The 18,304-nt window shown below is 39.2% G+C and overlaps 1 protein-coding gene across 4 annotated transcripts; it reads left to right on the forward strand.

Moving 5' to 3' along the window:
• The first annotated feature begins 734 nt into the window (after window positions 1-734).
• On the forward strand, window positions 735-18,210 carry inpp5b (inositol polyphosphate-5-phosphatase B). 4 transcript variants are annotated; one of them, XM_068735609.1, is made up of 23 exons: window positions 735-977; window positions 2,109-2,189; window positions 2,513-2,610; window positions 2,792-2,821; window positions 2,927-3,037; window positions 4,415-4,558; window positions 8,343-8,436; window positions 9,525-9,680; window positions 11,296-11,397; window positions 11,652-11,766; window positions 12,655-12,771; window positions 13,142-13,329; window positions 13,456-13,567; window positions 13,676-13,785; window positions 14,319-14,454; window positions 14,679-14,789; window positions 15,046-15,211; window positions 15,511-15,746; window positions 15,907-16,014; window positions 16,310-16,394; window positions 16,846-16,973; window positions 17,080-17,191; window positions 17,626-18,210. In XM_068735609.1, exons 1-23 carry the CDS (start codon window positions 922-924, stop codon window positions 17,733-17,735), a joined length of 2,706 nt encoding a protein of 901 aa, XP_068591710.1. In that variant the 5' UTR covers window positions 735-921; the 3' UTR covers window positions 17,736-18,210. The 4 variants fall into 4 exon arrangements, with proteins under 4 accessions (XP_068591710.1, XP_068591707.1, XP_068591708.1 ...); XM_068735606.1 differs by lacking the exon at window positions 735-977 and having other exon boundaries at window positions 1,990-2,189; XM_068735607.1 differs by lacking the exons at window positions 735-977; window positions 2,109-2,189; window positions 2,513-2,610; window positions 2,792-2,821; window positions 2,927-3,037 and adding an exon at window positions 3,474-4,055.
• The last annotated feature ends 94 nt before the right edge of the window (window positions 18,211-18,304 follow it).

Consider the following 18,304-nt stretch of genomic DNA (forward strand, 5'->3'; position numbering starts at 1 on the left):
AAAGCTGAAGTAAACAGATATCATAGTCAAATTTAAATGTTGGTCTTACAGTACAGTAACAACAAGTTTTAGGCCAAACGAATGGCAGAAAATTGGATTATTTTGTTTCTCTCTGCATGTCTGTTAAACTTTTTGCAAAAAAAACTAAATTGCAAATCTATCATATCATGAGTAACAAGAAATTCTATTACTGGAAATGCCAGTCTATGTTTGAGGTGGTTTCGAAACAGTATCAACACATTACAGTGTGTCCACCGCAGAGCACTGAAAGTTCATTTTACGCTGTGAAATGTCCCAGGCCACCTCTGTCACAGTTATTGTGCTTTGTTTTTTGTATTTTGTTGTATCGGCCAATATATCATTATCAGATTTTTATGGATATCAGAGTATATATTTTAAGTATGGATGAACAACTTCAATGAGGTCTGTGCCACTTCTGTGTAGGCTTAAATGCCCTAATATCAGTTCCTGGATTTTTTGTTTAAAAAAAAGTTTACTGCTAAGCAACAGAGTTCAATGTAATGCCCCCCAGTCATTTTAAACTGGATACATGTATCACAGTTTGGTTTTAACTCCTCGAAAGCTGTGACTACGGCTCTATTGTGGGACATAATCCTGTTCGAGTCGAACGCTTGAGGCCTAAATCCAAACCCAGACCCAGCTGATGACAGCCCAGATGTGACGTCAGCAAGGCGCACGGGGGCGATCCCGAATCAGTGCGTGGCAGACTGGGCCGAGCCAGCAGCGGAGGAGGAAGAACAAGAAAGTATCTGGGTCGAAAGGGAATAATGTCGGAATGCCCCAGGAACCTGAAGGGGTATCTGAGTATTTAAAGAGAAACAACTGGAGTAACTCGAAACTCCGGGTATTGTCGAGTCTGGGAGGCGTTGGAGAGGAGAACTTGTCACTCAGGTCCTCGCTATGGATCAATCCGTCGCAATTCAGGAAACTTTGGAGAGGGAAGAAAACTGCATCATAGTATCCTTTGAGACGTTAATGCGCTGGCATATCGATTGTCAGCACTTCAAAGGAAGGATTACCTGCCTCAAACTAAACTTTACTAGCTCCGTTGAAGAATACCAGAGCTCGGAGAGGGGCTTGTGAGATTAAGGCTCTCGGTTAACATCTGTCAATAAATAGCCTACAGCCTCACTTGGGCTGTGAATATAATCCGGGCGACGTATTTACAGTGCGCGTAGTTTACAGCACGAGTGTAGTGTTTAGTCCAAGTCGGGTGTGACTTCCGAAGGGTTTGGGCCAATTTTGTAGTGAGACTTTTCATCCACAAGGTGGCAGCTTTGTGTCACCAGCTGCTGCTTTGTCGTAAAGGAAAAGATCTAGATCCTTCACTTAATAACATTAAAAGTACTTTTAATGCAGCAGACTTGTATAATGTAAAATTTGACTATTATTAATGCCTGTAAACAGTATTTTAATGTTGCATTTGGCGGTGGTGGAGCTTATCTTAACTATTTTACATTCTGTTAAGCCGTTTAACGTATCATATTTTATATTCTGCTGATGCAGTTATTATGTAAATTATTCATTTGTAAGGTAACTACATATTTCAAATAAATGAATATATATATATATATACCTATATATATATATATATATATACATATATATATATATATATATATATATATATATATATATATATATATACATATATATATATATATATATATATATATATATATATACGTATATATATATATACGTATATATATATATACGTATATATATATATATATGTATATATATATATATATATATATATATATATATATATATATACGTATATATATATATATATATATATATATATATATATATATACGTCTATATATATATATATATATACGTATATATATATGTATATATATATACGTATATATATATATGTAGAGGAATTAGTATAAAATGGAAATACTCTGGGACAACTACCTAACCACTTGTTATGCTGTATGAAATATACTTAGAATGTTGCCCATTGTACCAAAATGAAATGAGAGTAAGGTTGTGGTAAAATGTGAAATATAAGGTACAACTGAAGGAAAACACATGAACATATTTCCACTCTATCCTTAACTAAACTGTAAACATGCTGTCCAATGTGACGTCTTCTTTGATAACATTACAGAGAGCAGACTGCTGGGATTGGTGGAGTCTACAAAAGAGCATGCGTGAGTTTTAAAATGTAGTTCAATGGAGCTGTAATATGGCTGTATTATTGAACAATATGCTTGTATTCAAAGGCTATAATGTAGAGAGAGGGAGTGACAGGATTATGCAACGTCACAAACTGGCCTAAAAAATAACCACAGCGTTACATCCACCTATCTGACACAGTAACCATAATTATATATTATATGGAAATGGTAGTATTTACTGCAGAGCTGCAATGCTATACTGTATTAGCTTGCATTATATTAAGTGTCTTTTTTTGTGCCACCCCCATGCATGTGCCTTCAGACCGCAAACTAAATCCGATTTTAACATTTTGTAGAATCTTTATTTATACCCATCGAAGGATGGCTATTACTGCTGATGACGTGTCACTGGAGGACGTCATACCCATCTCCCTCGACTTCGCTGTGGTGGAGGGTGAGCTGCCTTCATATGTTATATTCCATTGCCAACAGACGGACAATTAAAAAGGAGAGAGCCAGATAATAATGTGTTCCTCAAGTTAACTATTGTTTCTAGTGAAAAAATGGCATGATAGTAATTTATCTAAAGGGCCCTTACACGTTGGTCATGCTGCACTCTTTTTTTTCTTTTTTAGTTTCCTCACCAGAGGAACTTGCAGTCGTGGGTGAGTTGCTCCCATTAACATGCTCTATCCTGATATGCTACATAACTGATCCACTGCATGAAGTTTAACATCACATTGTTTCCTGTGTTCTTTGTCTGATTCTAGGCGCTGACACTAAAGTGAGAGTCAGTTACCAGGAAGAGGAATTAGAGCTCAGACTTCCTTTTGGTTCCCACTCGCGTCTCTTCCTTAGTGAGGTCAACAGGGCGTGGAGTGGTAGGTCAGCCTTCAGAGATGTGTGATATTTTCTCAAGACATACAGCTCTAACTTATTTTATTGGGAGTGGTCACAGACTTTGTAAAATTCTACAGTTTGGGGAAATTTTAAGAGAAAAATGCCCTTTGAAAATGAGTTTAATTCAGATGACATTGGCAAGGAAACCACTGTAATTTTTGGATATGTGTGATGAAAATACTATTCATTCAAATAATGCAGTATCTCGGACCGTCACTTCTTCATATCTTTAGATTTGTTCTTGTCCGAGCAACATAGGAAGCGCCCATGTCTGAAGAAGTCCAAATAATCTGCTGCTCTAATCATCTGTTTCGGACGAAACCTGCTCAGCCAGTCTTCAATTGCCTTCAGGTTACATTATGTGGCAAACTTAAAAAAAAATATTTATTTTTTAAATTTGACAGTTTACGGGAAAATTAATACAAAAACGATACACAAACACACTTCTTGAGACAGTTGGTGGCTGTGGTTCAAAATTCACACCATTTTAGAACTACAAACTGGTGGTGTCACTTCATCTGTCAGTTACTGGGTGTGTACATGATGCATGGCTGACCAAAAAAAAAGAGAGATACAGACAGAGAGAGAGAGAGAGAGAGAGAGAGAGAGAGAGAAGGGGTGGAGTTTGGATTGTGTACTCTGTCTTTTTTACACTAAGTACAGAGCGTCATGATAAGAACAGAATAAAAAAGGACGTGCATCTTCCGCTTTAATGCGTTTTTTGAACTGCTTTTTACTTTCTGCGTCCTGTGCATCTGAATGGAATGGGCCATTGAAAGGTTATTTTTGTTAGGGATGTGTCACCTTTGACACTGTCTCACTATTTTTCCCGGTGGAAACTCCACGTAAGCACGGACAAAGACTGATGGATGTTGTTTTTTGTGGTACTCTAAGATGAGCCACAAAGGCTTTTAACCGGGTGAGGGATACCAGTGATGGAAAGATTGAATGACATTGCACCTGTTGTTGTTAAAAGGAAGAGTGTGGGAAGTGGTAAAGGTAAGCAGATAAGAGTGAGATGTCTTTAATGCACTGCAGCGCCTGTAACTTGTAGCCTTATTTAAAGCAGTAGAGCACTAAGTGTGGAGGTGGTCTTACAAACTTGAAGTAAGACCTATATGGAAGAGCAAGAAATAGAAAGATGTTGCTTAGAAATACCAATACTCTAGTGGAGTAGATAAGTAAGCACTCTTATACCATGAATATTATCATTATACTGTTGCTCTATCCTCACCACTTTTGCCTGAAAACAGATCAAAAGTTCAGAGCCGCCTCTTGTTGTATTCTTCACTCGCAAAGTATTGTGATTATCCTAACTTATTCTTATTCTCATGTTCTCTCTGTCGGTCTTTCTTCAGATGTTTGCAAGTCAACCACACAGGCACCCAAGTTTGAATGGATCAGCAAGTACCACAGAGCCACCAGAGGCCAGGGAGTTGTCAAACAGGCTCTTGCCCCCCTCGGGACAACACTCACTAAACTCAACCAGCACCGGAAAACAGGTTTGTAATTTATTTCTATTTGCAGAATTTCACAGCCAGTTCATGTCCAATAAAACTTCAGTATTTGTGCAGTGGATGACATGAGATGCTCGTCTTTATCTCTTTGGTGTTTGCTCACACAGATAAAAGTCTACATCAAAGGGTTTCATGATGAAACCGGGTAGTTTTGAAAGCACCATTTCCTTTAAGTGCAAGTGGCCCAACTTGTGTATGAGTTGTAACAAATGTACTCATAGCTGTCAGAGAGCCATGTGGAGAAGGAAACCAGTCACAAAATAGCCTTTTTACTTTACATTACAGTCATTTAGCAGACGCTTTTATCCAAAGCGACTTACAATTCAGTATCTATCTACACACCGTAGACGCAGCTACGGGAGCAATTTTGGGGTTAAGTGTCTTGCTCAAGGACACATTGACATGAGACTAGCAGAGCAGGAGCCGGGGATCGAACCACCGACCCTATGATTGAAAGGCTCTCCACTTATCCACGGTCACCCGCTTGATGTGTCATAGCAGAATAGTCACAAGTGTAACTAATGACATTAATTATGGCTCCATTTCATTTGAGCGATGACATTAATTATGGCTCCATTTCATTTGAGCGTAACGGGCCAGCATGAACGACAGCAGTGTAATGGGCCTGGCAGAACTACATTGAATGCAGTCGTTATTAATGTTTTTAATAACACTTGTGGTTATCCTGCTATTACATGTGGAAATGACCGGATGTGATACTGAAGGGTGCTATGTTCTACACTGGAACTTAGACAGCAAAAGAATGCTATGATTTGACCCATAACAACATATAGTTGCCAGGCCAAATAATGTGGCATTTTGTAAGTAAAGTACCTTCTGCAAAGTAACAATATAGACCATTTCACATTTGTAAGCTTGACCTAAGCTGATGTGAAGTAAAGATATGGACCCAGGCTGTTCAATGCAATTCCTTTTGAAATGGTCTATACAAAGAATAGTCAACTACATCTAAAAAAAAGAAATCTGCAACAAGTTTCTATTTGAGATCTGTGAAATGTACAATTTGTAGGCTTGGTATATGTAAAGTGTGTGTAATTTGTTTTACATGTTGATCGTCAATTTCACGCAGATTTCATTCCACATGATGTTTTAGCATTTTAGATTTGAGCCATACTGTTTATAACACACATGTCATATGCAAAATATATACTGTAAACAGTATGTAAAAGAACAAAGAAAGATGTAATGTTCATATGCAAATCATGCCACATTTTTGCATCCATCTGGTCCTTTACAGGGTGTTAAAATAAGCTAAATAAGTATTTATTAATTGTATTTATCTTCTTGAAATGCACGAGCTTCACTTCCTTTTGTGATACCGATGTGGTGAAGCATTTTCCGGTCGCATTTTCTACATAGATCTGTTTGTTCAGCCTCCCCTCTCTGCAGCGAGGGAAGGCAAACTCCTCCCACTACCATGTTAGCATGGGCAGGTCTGATGCACACTGAACATTGCTCCTCTGCACAGAATGCGTGGGAGATGTCTAGAGTGATGAGAGACTCTGGTATGAAAAATATTCCTACATTTGTTTATTTTTTGGGGGTTGGTGAAAGGAAATGCCATCGCACAAATCTGTGGCATGCAGTCTACGCTAATTAGCTAGCTTTCTAGCTAACGTAATGGTCGCGTGTAGTAACGTCAGTCCTTATTTCAAAGAAGCTAACTTTAGCTATAGGGGACAGCATTCGTCAGGCGCAATAATAGTTTGTTTTTAAATCCTTATTATATTGTTAGTGTGATTATGTTCCTGCTTCAATGTGAAGCTATCGCGGATGTTAGCCCACATAGACGGTTAGCTTAATACACTAGTTTACGGCTGTTATTAACTAGTCCTGTTCATGGTGTTGCTGTGTGACAGAAAATGACACACCTGCTGTGGTTGGTGGTGCAATAACGTGTTCTGGTAAATTGTGTCATTCATTAGGACACTGGTTGTGTCTTGCTTCTTAGTGTGCTGTTCAATATTCTCTGCCTGTTTTCAGATAAGAGACTTGAGGCTCATCCTCCAAGCTAACTCGTTAGCCTGTTAGCTTAAATCAGTGAATCTGTAAACTTTCTCCTGGCCTCTTCAATGAGATATTGGTGCTTACTTGCTGTTAACAGTTGACTAGAGAAGTAAATCACAAAATGTGTTCTCCTGCAGTTTATTACCGATCGTTTTATCATGGGGGGGAAGTTGTGCAATGTTGAACTTTGTGCAGATGTAGTTAGACTCTTTTAATACTGAAGAGCCTGAGCCCGAAGCTCACACACTAAAGCCTCGTTGGTTCAGGGCTGCGTTCAGGTGCTGGTTGCAGTAATGGTTAGGTTTAAGTAACTAATGACAAGCCATAGAAGTCCAATGCATTGTGTCATAACTGTCTTCGGCAGGTTGCAAACAACAGTGAACAGTCTTGAACAGTATTGTTTGTCTGAGACTGTATATATGTTAACATTTTCTAACAAAAAGTCTGCTTTTGAATTCCAATGTCATCAATCGATTCTTCTTGGATTTAAAAAGAAATTGGTGCTTATAGAGTCAACTTTGCATAGCCTAATTTTTCTTCCTTTTTTTTGCAAAATGAAACAAATAATGGAAACATTACAGACATCTTTAGCTTTTCTCAGAGTTGGTCACAACCTGTTTCCTTAGTAGACTTGGTGTGATGAGAACATGTACGGAAATTGTGGTAATAATAATAAAAGCAGTAGATTTTTATTTATTTTTTTATAACTGACTTCAACTTCAGTGCTGCGTCACATGCAGCTATGACAAAAATCACACCTCTCTAACAGAGAGTGGGCTGTGGGATAAGCAAAGCCAGTCAGACTTTAACTTTTTAATTGCATTGTTTTTTATAGAATTTATTTTCGAATTCTCAATCCCTTTTGTTTCACAAATGTGTCACCTCTATGTTGTATTTCCTTACCTCTGTGACCTTGTTTTGAATAGTTGTATAATTGTATTAGTAGGTGTATTGTTGATATATCCGTGTCCAGTCAGTTAATGTCAGTGTATTTGAGCCGTGTGGTTCTTGCCTTGAATGCTGCATCGTAGGTTTCAGTTTGCCAATTAAAGGTCATGTTAATAAAAATAATTTTACAAACATAGAAGCGGAAAAGTATCTCATCTATTGGGTCGTGTTGGTCAGGTGCACCCTGAATGTAGTCGGCTTCAACTTTGCAGAGTTTAATTTCCTGAAAAGAACTTGGCTTTCCCTTTCAGAGCAGCCAGCTGTGTTCCCTGCCAAGCTGCAGGAGACAGGGGCCATGCTGTCTCATACTTCGCACGCGCCCATTAGCTCCAGCTACTTAGGATGCAATAACTGTAACGCACTGCAAAAGGCAGCCTCAGTCCATTGACCACAAAAACCGAGCTGTGACATGGCACTTTTATGACTGACGTGTGGTACTGTTTGTTTTTTATTCTTAGTGATAATTATGTATTCTCAATATTAGTTTGTTACAGAGTTGAAATATGGGTTTGCCAAGGGTTGGGTTCTTATTGTCGATACCTGCGGCAGAGTTTAAGATGATGTCGGTGGCAAGGTTCTCCCAGAAGCTGGAAAGGCACGCTGACAGTCTTAACTGACAACCTGCAAGCAATATATTAGTTTGTGATTCAAAGTGCAGGCAGTGCTAATGGACACCATGTAGAATTGTGCTATAATGCTGTTGTTTCCCTGTTACGCTCTGTGTTTAACATTGTGAACACATTTAAAAAAAAAAAAAAGAATCTTCCTTTTCTCTCCTGCTCTTCCCGTACAGAGAAATCGTCAGACAAAAAGGGAAGTTCTGAAAAGGAGAAAGGTGCTAACAGCGGCACGCAGAATTCCAAACAAGCCTATGCCATCCCAGAGAGGTAAGGCCTTTTTTTTTTTTTTTAATTCACATTGTGTATGTTTTATGTATGTCTTAGAATATCCCACTACTAAGCGGTGGTTCTTAACTTTTACTGAACAGGTTTTCTCCAAAAAGTGTTGTTTGTATCCTTGAGGATTCTCAAAAATGTTGACTTCATCTCAATGTGTAAAGCTGATTATTATTATTATAAATTTCTTTATTTGGAACCTGCATTGTTTGTAACCATGTTTACTTGCAAGCAGTCTTCCTTCCTGCCTTTTCTTGGTGCATTACCGCCGGCTGTAGATCAGTGGAATAGCGTGAAACCATTGACAGGAATGTGTATCGCATCACCTGCATGCTTGTGTTGGTACATGAGAACAATCAAAATGAGATGGCACTCACAAAAAGTAATCCATAGCACTACTAGAGCTACTTCACAGGATACATTTTTATTATTACTCAAGGAAAAAAGTAAAGTAGCTATTTTGAAGATAACGCTCAGTAAAGCCTTAAACATATACGTAGACATATACATGTGTGTACGTGTTTGGCAGCAGCTTGCTGATGAGCGTTACATTTATTTAAATTTGTTAAAGTCTGAAATGCAAATTTGCTCAGTTCAGTTGTTTAACCAGGAAGCCACTGCTGCTGTTTGGATGGAATGCTTCTATACTCTAAGATGGAGTTCAGTTACAGCGTATTCCTGGAAGATTCCAGCATCCGGGCATATTACATTTCTTCCTCTCCCGTCAGCCCCATTCCATATTGACAACATAGAAATAGAGCTTCACCGCATAGTCTGGGTTCCTGTTGTCATTGTGGTGATCTACTGTACATGAGGCTGTTAGTCTGGAGCTGAGTGGAACGTCTCTGCTATTCCATACTTTGATTTCAGGCTTTTAGCAGAGGGATTGCTTGTTGCAGTTAGGCTGGAGTATCCTGAATGAGAACTGGCAACTGTCCATTCAAACAGCCAAACGCATAGTTTATGATAATTTGTTCCCTCTGAAATCACACCAGTTTGACAAAATGACTCTATTTCTATCTTGGACTGTCCCTCCTCTCAACGCTTAACTGTTATTTTTTTTCTCTCCGGGTCTCCAGTCGCGAGGACCGGGATGACCTGGTGCGCTCGTCCAGCCACACCACCTCAAACAAAGCTCAGATCCTGGCCATGCCTCAGTTCGGCCTGCGAGACAACCTCATCAAGTGTGAGCTGCTGAAGAATGAGAACCTGTACACGTACACGGAGGACTTCAGGTATTTTACTCGTATTTTACTCGCTTGTTATGAATCTGTTTTTTAAAAACGAACATGTGTTTGGCAGATTGGACCGCGACTTGGACGTAGAACTAGGTGATCATTAGATTTGTACGGATACTGATTTCGGGCCATACTGACTAAAATAGCTGGCTCGGGTGTCGGTGACAATGGGGCCGATCTATTCAATTCCATTCTATGCTATATATATTATATACAGGAATTCCTGTTTAAGTTTTGACCAATTTGTTTCTTCTTTACAAAGGTTTACACTTGATTTAATTCTTGTTAATTTGGCGGTGCAAGATTTTATATCTTAATCATAAATAACAAATCGGTAAAGTTATATCAAAGTATTTATTTGTAATATTTTGTTTTAAGATGATATCAATAATGTGTTGATGTTTAGGTTGGGGCTTCTTTACAGTTGTGTTGAGCTAAACTCTGTTGACAAGTTTAGAGTCTGAAATAGTTTCTTAAACTTTGTTGGAAAGACGGTTCATGCAGGAACAGAGGGAGCCCACAGTGTGGATCTCAAAGGGTTATGTTGTAAAAGGAAGTCAGCATCTGTGGGTTTGTTTTTCTGTGTATTTCAGGTCTTTGCTAAATTTAGCTCCACTGTCTCAGACACTGTAAAAAAAATGCACCAATGTAGGGCAATAACTGCTGAAGCGCAGGTTGTTTTTTTATCAGATTCAAAATAAGCATTTGCTGAAGTCAGCGTCATGGTTTTGCTATGATGCTGACACTGCCTCCTGCTGGTAGAGCTGTGCCTTTTTAATATTTAAACCTACATAAAGAATATTGCAGAGAATAAACAGGAATATAGTATATAATGAAAGACAAAAATACAACAGCATTTGTGATACAAAGAAATAAATTGGGGAATTATTCTATATGCTGTGCTAAAACATTAATGCTATTCACTGTCAAAGAAGAATTAAATAATATCAAGAAGCACTATATGTGTCAATGGCAGCATGTCGGCTCAGTGGATGGTACCCAGAAATTCTCCATGTTGTAGTCCAACTCTGATTCCTTTCTGTAAGGAATTTGCATGTTGGGTGAAGGTCTCCCCTGGGTGCATTTATTTCCTCCCACACGCCAGACATGAAGCTCAGGTTCCTTGGAACTCTAAACTGTCTGTAGGTGTCGGTCTGAATGCGTTTGTGTTTGCTATGTGACCGACTCGCAACCTCTCCAAGGTGTTTGCCTACCCTTTTGCTGCCCAGGACTCAGAATAGAAATAAATGCACTTCAATAGTTGCCATAATCAGAAACAACAGATATACAGAGCAGGTTATTTTTATGTGCATTGCCTGCTTTCATCTCATATTACAGTACATACTGAGAATGTACTGAAAATCTATGCTGATTAAGCAAATTAGAAGAAAAAAAGCTAAGGAAAGCAGCAGTCTATATAAAGAGAGCTCCGGCATCGTTCTAGTTAGCTGAGGGTATGGACATTAGTGCAGTCAGCACAAAATCCAGAGCTCTGTGCTGCTGTGGGGTCCTTTTTACCATTTCTCACAATTTAGGTTACCTTCAGCAAGGCACTGAAGTTGCTGCCCAGAGATCAAAATATGATACTAATATTATTCTTCAATATCTACAGCTTCTTTCTCGGCACATACAATGTGAACGGACAGACGCCGAAGGAAAGCCTCCGTCCTTGGCTGAGCTGCACTGCGAACCCTCCTGACATGTACTGCGTGGGGTGAGTACCGTTCACCCTGCTGGAGAATAGCCTCACAATTCTCCGCTTAATCCCATTACACAGACGGACATTTACTGCTCGAACCTCTGAGAGACGTATGCAACCATCGATCCTGTTTTAAGTAGGAGAGCAGACCTCCCCTCAGATTCAGCGCTATGTGTGGTTCTGCCTACGTTTGTAAAGTTTTGAAAGTACCATGAAACTACTGGGTAAAGCTCAGAAATCAACATTTTACCGTTTCTCCTTCCTGATAGTTTTCAGGAGCTTGACCTCAGCAAAGAGGCTTTCTTCTTCAATGACACCCCCAAGGAGCTGGAGTGGACGAAAGCTGTGTCGGAGGCCTTGCACCCAGATGCCAAGTATGCCTTAGTAAGGAGGTCTTTTTTTTTTAATCCTATTTTTCCTGTATTAATAAAGTTATTAACAGTAAGTTGGCATGTGGACTAGGCCTGTGAACATCCCACTATATATTCTTTAACATGGATGCTGCTACCATAATTTCCTTTGATTGTGTGTGAAGTGTTCTGTGTTACAGTAAACGCAGTAGTAACTGTCTACATAACACTGTACCATCACATTGCGTGATATCCCTGCTTATGTGATGAGCTTAATGAGGCCTTGTATTTTAAGTTACTTTTTTGTCTTTCTCTTTTTCTTTCCCTGTATTCACTTTCGTCTGCTTCCCTTTTCTCATAGCGCTGACTCTAGCTTGTTCGCTTCCTCCTTTCTTGGCTGTTTTCTTCTGGTGATTTTAGTCTGTCTGTAAGTCACGTGGGCAGTATAATGACGTGTCGTCTCTTCATCCACTGTCAACGCTCTGACTGAAGCACACTTGGCTGATCTGTAACTGACACTGTATAGCTCAACAAGCTGAAAAATACATGTTGTCCCCTTCACATCTGGTTGTTGATAGGGGGAGTTTGACAGGGAGGCTTATCAAACTATTTTTGCGGCCCCTTATGCACAACTACTTTGTATTCTGGGATGTGCTTTTCACTTCTGTTTTACTCGAGATAAAGCAGGAGACGACACTAAATGTCTTCAACTGTAAATGTTGTCATTGTTCACAGTAGTTGAAAAACAGTTAAGATGAGGTAAACAGCAAAAACTGTATGAAAGCACATTTGCGCCTGTTTCATGTGGCTACAGGGTCAAGTGAACTCCACTGTCTGCCACTTAAATAAAAAAATATCCAGCCAATATGCACGTTACATTACTCGGTTAATCGTTTGTAAATCTACTCGTGTTCCGCTACAGGTGAAGTTGGTGCGTCTGGTGGGCATCATGCTGATCTTCTATGTGAGGAAGGAGTATGCGGAGTTCATCTCTGATGTGGAGGCTGAGACTGTGGGCACTGGCATCATGGGAAGGATGGTAAGGACGGATCCTCATGTAAATAAGCTGGTGTTGTGTATATTATACGATATTACACCTGAACTCACGCCTCGCAGCAAGAGGGGCCCGGGTTTGATTCCCGGGCTAAACGGGCCTTCTGTGTGAAGTTTGCTTGTTCTCCCCGTGTCAGCGTGGGTCCTCTCCGTGTTCTTCCGGCTTCCTCCCACAGTCCAAAGACCTGCAGCTTAGGTTAATTGATGACTCTAAATTCCGCAAGCACAGGTGCATATATATAACTGCATAATGTCTAAAACGTTGCATTTTCTCTAAATCCTTCTGCAGGAGCTTTTAAGTTGTGTTGCTTAATATGTTATCTGAGTTTCTCTTTCAAACACTCATTGATTCAAAGGGAAATAAGGGGGCTGTGGCCGTCCGTTTTCGCTTCCACAACTCTGACATCTGCGTGGTCAACTCTCACCTCGCTGCCCACATTGAAGAATACGAGCGACGTAATCAAGACTACAAGGACATATGCAGTCGTCTCCAGTTTCGCCAGCTGGACCCTACCCAGCCTCCACTTACTATCATGAAGCATGAGTATGAAATTAAATTACAGAGTTACAGTGTCATCCTATGTATTAAGTGGTTTCTTTATAGATGATCAACATGATGCCGATGAAAAGCTCTCCATGTTTATTTCTCTGTGTCTTTGACCCTCACCAGTGTGGTTTTATGGATCGGAGACCTCAACTACAGGATCACTGAGCTTGACGTCTCAAACGTGAAGGAGCTAATAAGCAAAAAGGACTTTGAGACCCTGCACAGTTATGATCAGGTGATTATCAATGTGGTACTCTTCCTTATGCTATTTAAAAATAAAAAGTCTTTACTCATCACTCGTGTTTTTGAGTCGTGATACTTACCAGCTGCAAATGGTCCTCAGCTCAAGAAGCAGATCGATGAGAAGGCTGTGTTCGTTGGCTTTGTGGAGGGAGAGATTGATTTCCAGCCTACCTATAAATATGACACCGGCTCTGACAAGTGGGATACAAGGTAATCTCATACGAAGGCCTGACTGCGAAACAGCAGAATGCAGCATTTATAGTAAGATCATGTTCACGGTTAAAGTAAGGATAGTTGAACTGTCAATGAAACTTCTGTGAATGTTTATCTCTCCATTTATAGTGTGGCTTTGTCTTTATTTATGTTTTGATATGTCAAAACCAATGTAATGCAAATAGTGTAGGGCGCATCACACTTAAATGCCCGACACTAATGAATGCATTGTAGTTCCAGCCTTAGCTCATTGTGAATGTGCCTGAAGGCTTCCTTTCTTCTATAGTTGACTAGTTTGTCCTGGAGTTTAATACTTAACAAACGAGAGCAGCTGGTATTTTCTCTTTTTGTTATAACAGCTTGTCTTGCATGTTTCCCCTTTTTTTTTTTTTTTTTACATGTGAAAGGGCTTCTTGCCAATGAATCGGGAAAACTACAACAAACTTTAATTTGCACTCAAACCACCCAATTTTCTGTAACTGTAATACAATTACTTGAGTTTTAACATGTGGGCTTTCTTGTGCATTCAGTGAAAAATGCCGTGTGCCTGCGTGGTGTGACCGTATCCTGTGGACAGGGAAGAACATCAGGCAACAGCATTATCAGAGTCACATGACTCTGAAGACCAGTGACCACAAACCAGTCAGTTCCCTGCTCGTCATCGGGGTAAATGATTCTGCGTTGTAAATGGTTTCATCTTGAATTTCCTTCATTTAGTTTCTTGTTGTGTTTTAGGATTAGTGCTGGGCAACGATTACAATTTGTAATCGTGATTAATTGCATGATATTCTGCGATTAATAGGCTTTTGTTTTCTATTGCCGTGTATTTTTTTTATGTCTATGCTGCATTGTTGCTTTGCCTCTAACATGTTTCTTCTCTGTTCCTACAGATCAAGAAAGTAAATGCTGAGGTCTATAAGAAGACCTTTGAAGAGATCGTACGCAATATAGACAAAATGGAGAATGAGTGTATTCCATCTGTGACTTTGTCCAAGCGAGAGGTAAAGTTTCCCATCACATTCAGTCCTAATGGAGTGTAATGGGAGCTGTAATACCTCTCTGATACACCTTGTAAAAATCCATTTCTTTCTCAATATGTTCCTTTTGATGAATGCAGTTAGTAAACCACCAGCAATGAAGCTGTATATGTATCTTGGTCTGTGAGGATAATGAAGATATTTAAAGCAAACGTTTACATGAAAAGGAGAAGAAATTTTTTTTTTAATTTGCCTCATGAACCGCTCCCTCTTCTTTCAGTTCCACTTTAAAGATGTGAAATACATGCAGCGCCGGGCAGAGACGCTGAGCCTCTTCAATGATGGGCAGGTCCCTTGTCAGTTTGAGTTTATCCAGAAGCCGAATGAGCCCACGTACTGCAAGCCCTGGCTCACAGCCGACCCTCCCAAAGGCTTTATTGCTCAGGGTGAGTAGCGCATAAAATACACATTTCACCCTGGGTTCACATATTTCATTTTGATAAAGCATCATTGTCCTGCCTTTTTAAGTTTTAGAAATTGTTATGTACACTTACAATTTGTCTTGCAAGATAAGTAATCACAGATTAGAGATGTTGATGGTTTACAAACAGTATTACTTTAGAGAGTGCTTGTAGTGACCGAAGCACATCATGGCAACTCACTGTTGCAGCAGCCATGAGTTCCTGAATTATGACAGTTTAGCCACAACCTTACTTACTAAATGTGCATCTCTCTCAACTTCTAGGTGGCTCTGTGGACATTGAGCTTGAGGTTTTTGTAAACCGCTCAACAGCGCCTGAACTTAACTCTGGAAAGGAGCAGATAGAAGACATCCTTGTGCTCCACCTGGAGCGTGGCAAAGACTACTTCATCTCTGTGACAGGGAACTACCTGCCCAGCTGCTACGGCTCCTCCATCCATTCATTGTGCCAACTAAGGGAGCCAATCCAGGACATGCCGCAAGAGACCCTCCGGGACATGGTTAGTGTTTCCACGGGCAGAGATTTCTTCAGATTTGGCACAAATGTCCACCTGGACTCAAGAGTGAAATGATTCGATTTTGGTTTTATAGTGTTTCATGTTTTAAGTTGAATCCATTTTGGCTGAACTGCGTGTTTTTTCTGTTTGTTCTCAACATCAGGCAGAGATAGTCGGAGGTAATAATGAAAGAAACACTGAAAAGCCTCTTGACATTCCTAAAGAACTCTGGATGATGGTAGATCACTTGTTCCGCAATGCACTCAATCAGGTGAGAAAATTGCTGAAGCTTCTATTTTGGTGCTATAATAAAATCCAAGAACACGTTAGTGTGATTTTTGTATTTTTGTGGCAATTTTCTTGTTTGCATCTTAATTTCTTTGTATAATTTAAATGTAAATGTAATTTTGCTTTTAATTTGAATTAAGTCCATTGCAGCTCTACTACGGCTCAAATCAAAAGAGCATTTTCAGCCCAAGTGAAGCTGTTAGTAATTTACCTCCTTGACTTAATTACTGTGCATTTTAAGGAAAAAAGATTTGATATTTACCGTCCTCTATTTGCAGGAAGACATATTTCAGCAACCTGGGCTCCGAAGTGAATTTGCAGAAATACGGGATTGCCTTGACACTGGCATTCCAGATTCTCTCCGTATCCTTCAACACTATTGCCATCATAACCATCGATGGAAACTTTTTTTTTTTTATCTTTATGAAATATTTTTTGTTGTTTTAACAGCCCTTTTTTTATTTATAACTACTCTGTATTTCTGTTTGCTTTGTCTGTCTGACAGTTAAAGGTATTATGAGGAACTATAAACTGGTTATAATACGGGAGAACCAGACTCAATGAGTGAGCTGGGAAGAACTTGCTGCAGTAAAATGAGGTTTTCTAAACTGACTCGGAAAAGCCACCGCTTTTGTCCAAGGGACCCCCAACCTCAACACAAAATGGACATTCCGTGTAGTAGCTTTAACCTGCCCCTTTTGAATGAATCCTGGGATGTAACCGTATATTATAGTTTTATTTTTGCACTAATTACAATTCAAAACATGCAGATTCTTCTCAAGAATTACGTCCTTGACTCAGTATTGACCTGCAGCGGGCAGCAACCACTCAGCAGCAGAGGCCTTGCTTCTCTTCCTAGACGCCCTCCCAGAGCCTGTGGTTCCCTACTCCTTTTACCAGCAGTGCCTAGAAAACTGCTCCAATGCCAGTCAGTGTGAGAAAGTGAGTTATACAGCCGCTGATCACCATCAATCTATTCGAAGATATGTTAAATCATAAAAGTTCATCTCTAGCGTTTTACAATAATGTTCATTTCTTTTGTTTTCAGGTTATTTCCATGCTACCTCAGTGCCATAAAAATGTGTTCAACTATTTAGCTGCCTTTCTCCGTGAGCTGTTGAAGAATTCTGCTAGCAATCGACTAGATGTCAACATCTTGGGTAAGAAGCGGAAGCAGGTTGCGTGTCTCTTTCATTTGGGAATGTGTTGTTATTATTAGCTGCTGCTTTGTGTTTTCGTCAGCATGTTGAGGGAAACTAACAAATAAAGCCATAAGAAGTGAAAATGAATAAATATCTTGTTTATTACTCTGTTCTGTTTATGACACGAGGGCTGTTTGAACTTATTTTCTTTTCAATACTGGAGAATGGAGGCTCACTTAACCTACTCTGTATAAATAGTTGTCGAATATGAATTAAATTATAGCAACAGAAGGAATTGTAGCAACATCTAATGTACAGATAATTATAAAAATGCTATATATGATAATGTATGACATTGAATTTCTTAAATATAAAATAAATATATAACATTAAAGAAAATGAAACCTTTGTTGTACTATGCGATATGAATAACTTGTTTTCTTTCTGCATAGCCACCATTTTTGCCTCCTTGCTCCTGAAGTCACCCACCAAGCAGGATCTTCCAGAAAAGAGGAAGACTCAGGAGTTCTTTCAGCACTTCTTGGCCCAAAGCTCCTCCTAGATGGAGGACCCTCTAGTCCTTTATGCTGAACACTAAAAACTGTACAGTCCAGTATTTGAAATAAACCTTAATGATTTCTTATATTCTTAGATGGCTCTTTGTATAGATATGTAGTATAATTACAGTGATGGTTATTATCTGATGTTAATTGTTTCACACACAGCAAGCTTTGTGATGTGTGAATGCACAGTTTATTGTATATCATTGAGCATCTGTAGAGACGTAACAATTTGAAATGTATGTATATTTTATTTAAACAAATAATTTGTATTTTAATGTTTCTGATCTCAACAGCAAATTTTATACATAAAACGGTTGGAGATAATGTGTGTGTGTGTGTGTGTGTGTGTGTGTGTGTGTGTATGTGTGTGTGTGTGTGTGTGTGTGTGTGTGTGTGTGTGTGTGTGTGTGTGTGTGTGTCACTGGTGATTTTTGACAATCAACAAAGAAATAAAACACAAAATTGTTTATTTTTCTTCAGTGTGTTTGTATGAGAATACAATTTATAAAATACATTTGCCACATAAAAAGTCACATCTATAAAAAGAATGACATTTGATGTTTTAATT

This window comes from Cebidichthys violaceus, unplaced genomic scaffold (genome assembly GCF_023349555.1).
Source record: "Cebidichthys violaceus isolate CVI_PGR_0920_01 unplaced genomic scaffold, fCebVio1.0.p SCAF_7, whole genome shotgun sequence".
NCBI classification, from domain to species: Eukaryota; Metazoa; Chordata; class Actinopteri; order Perciformes; family Stichaeidae; genus Cebidichthys; species Cebidichthys violaceus.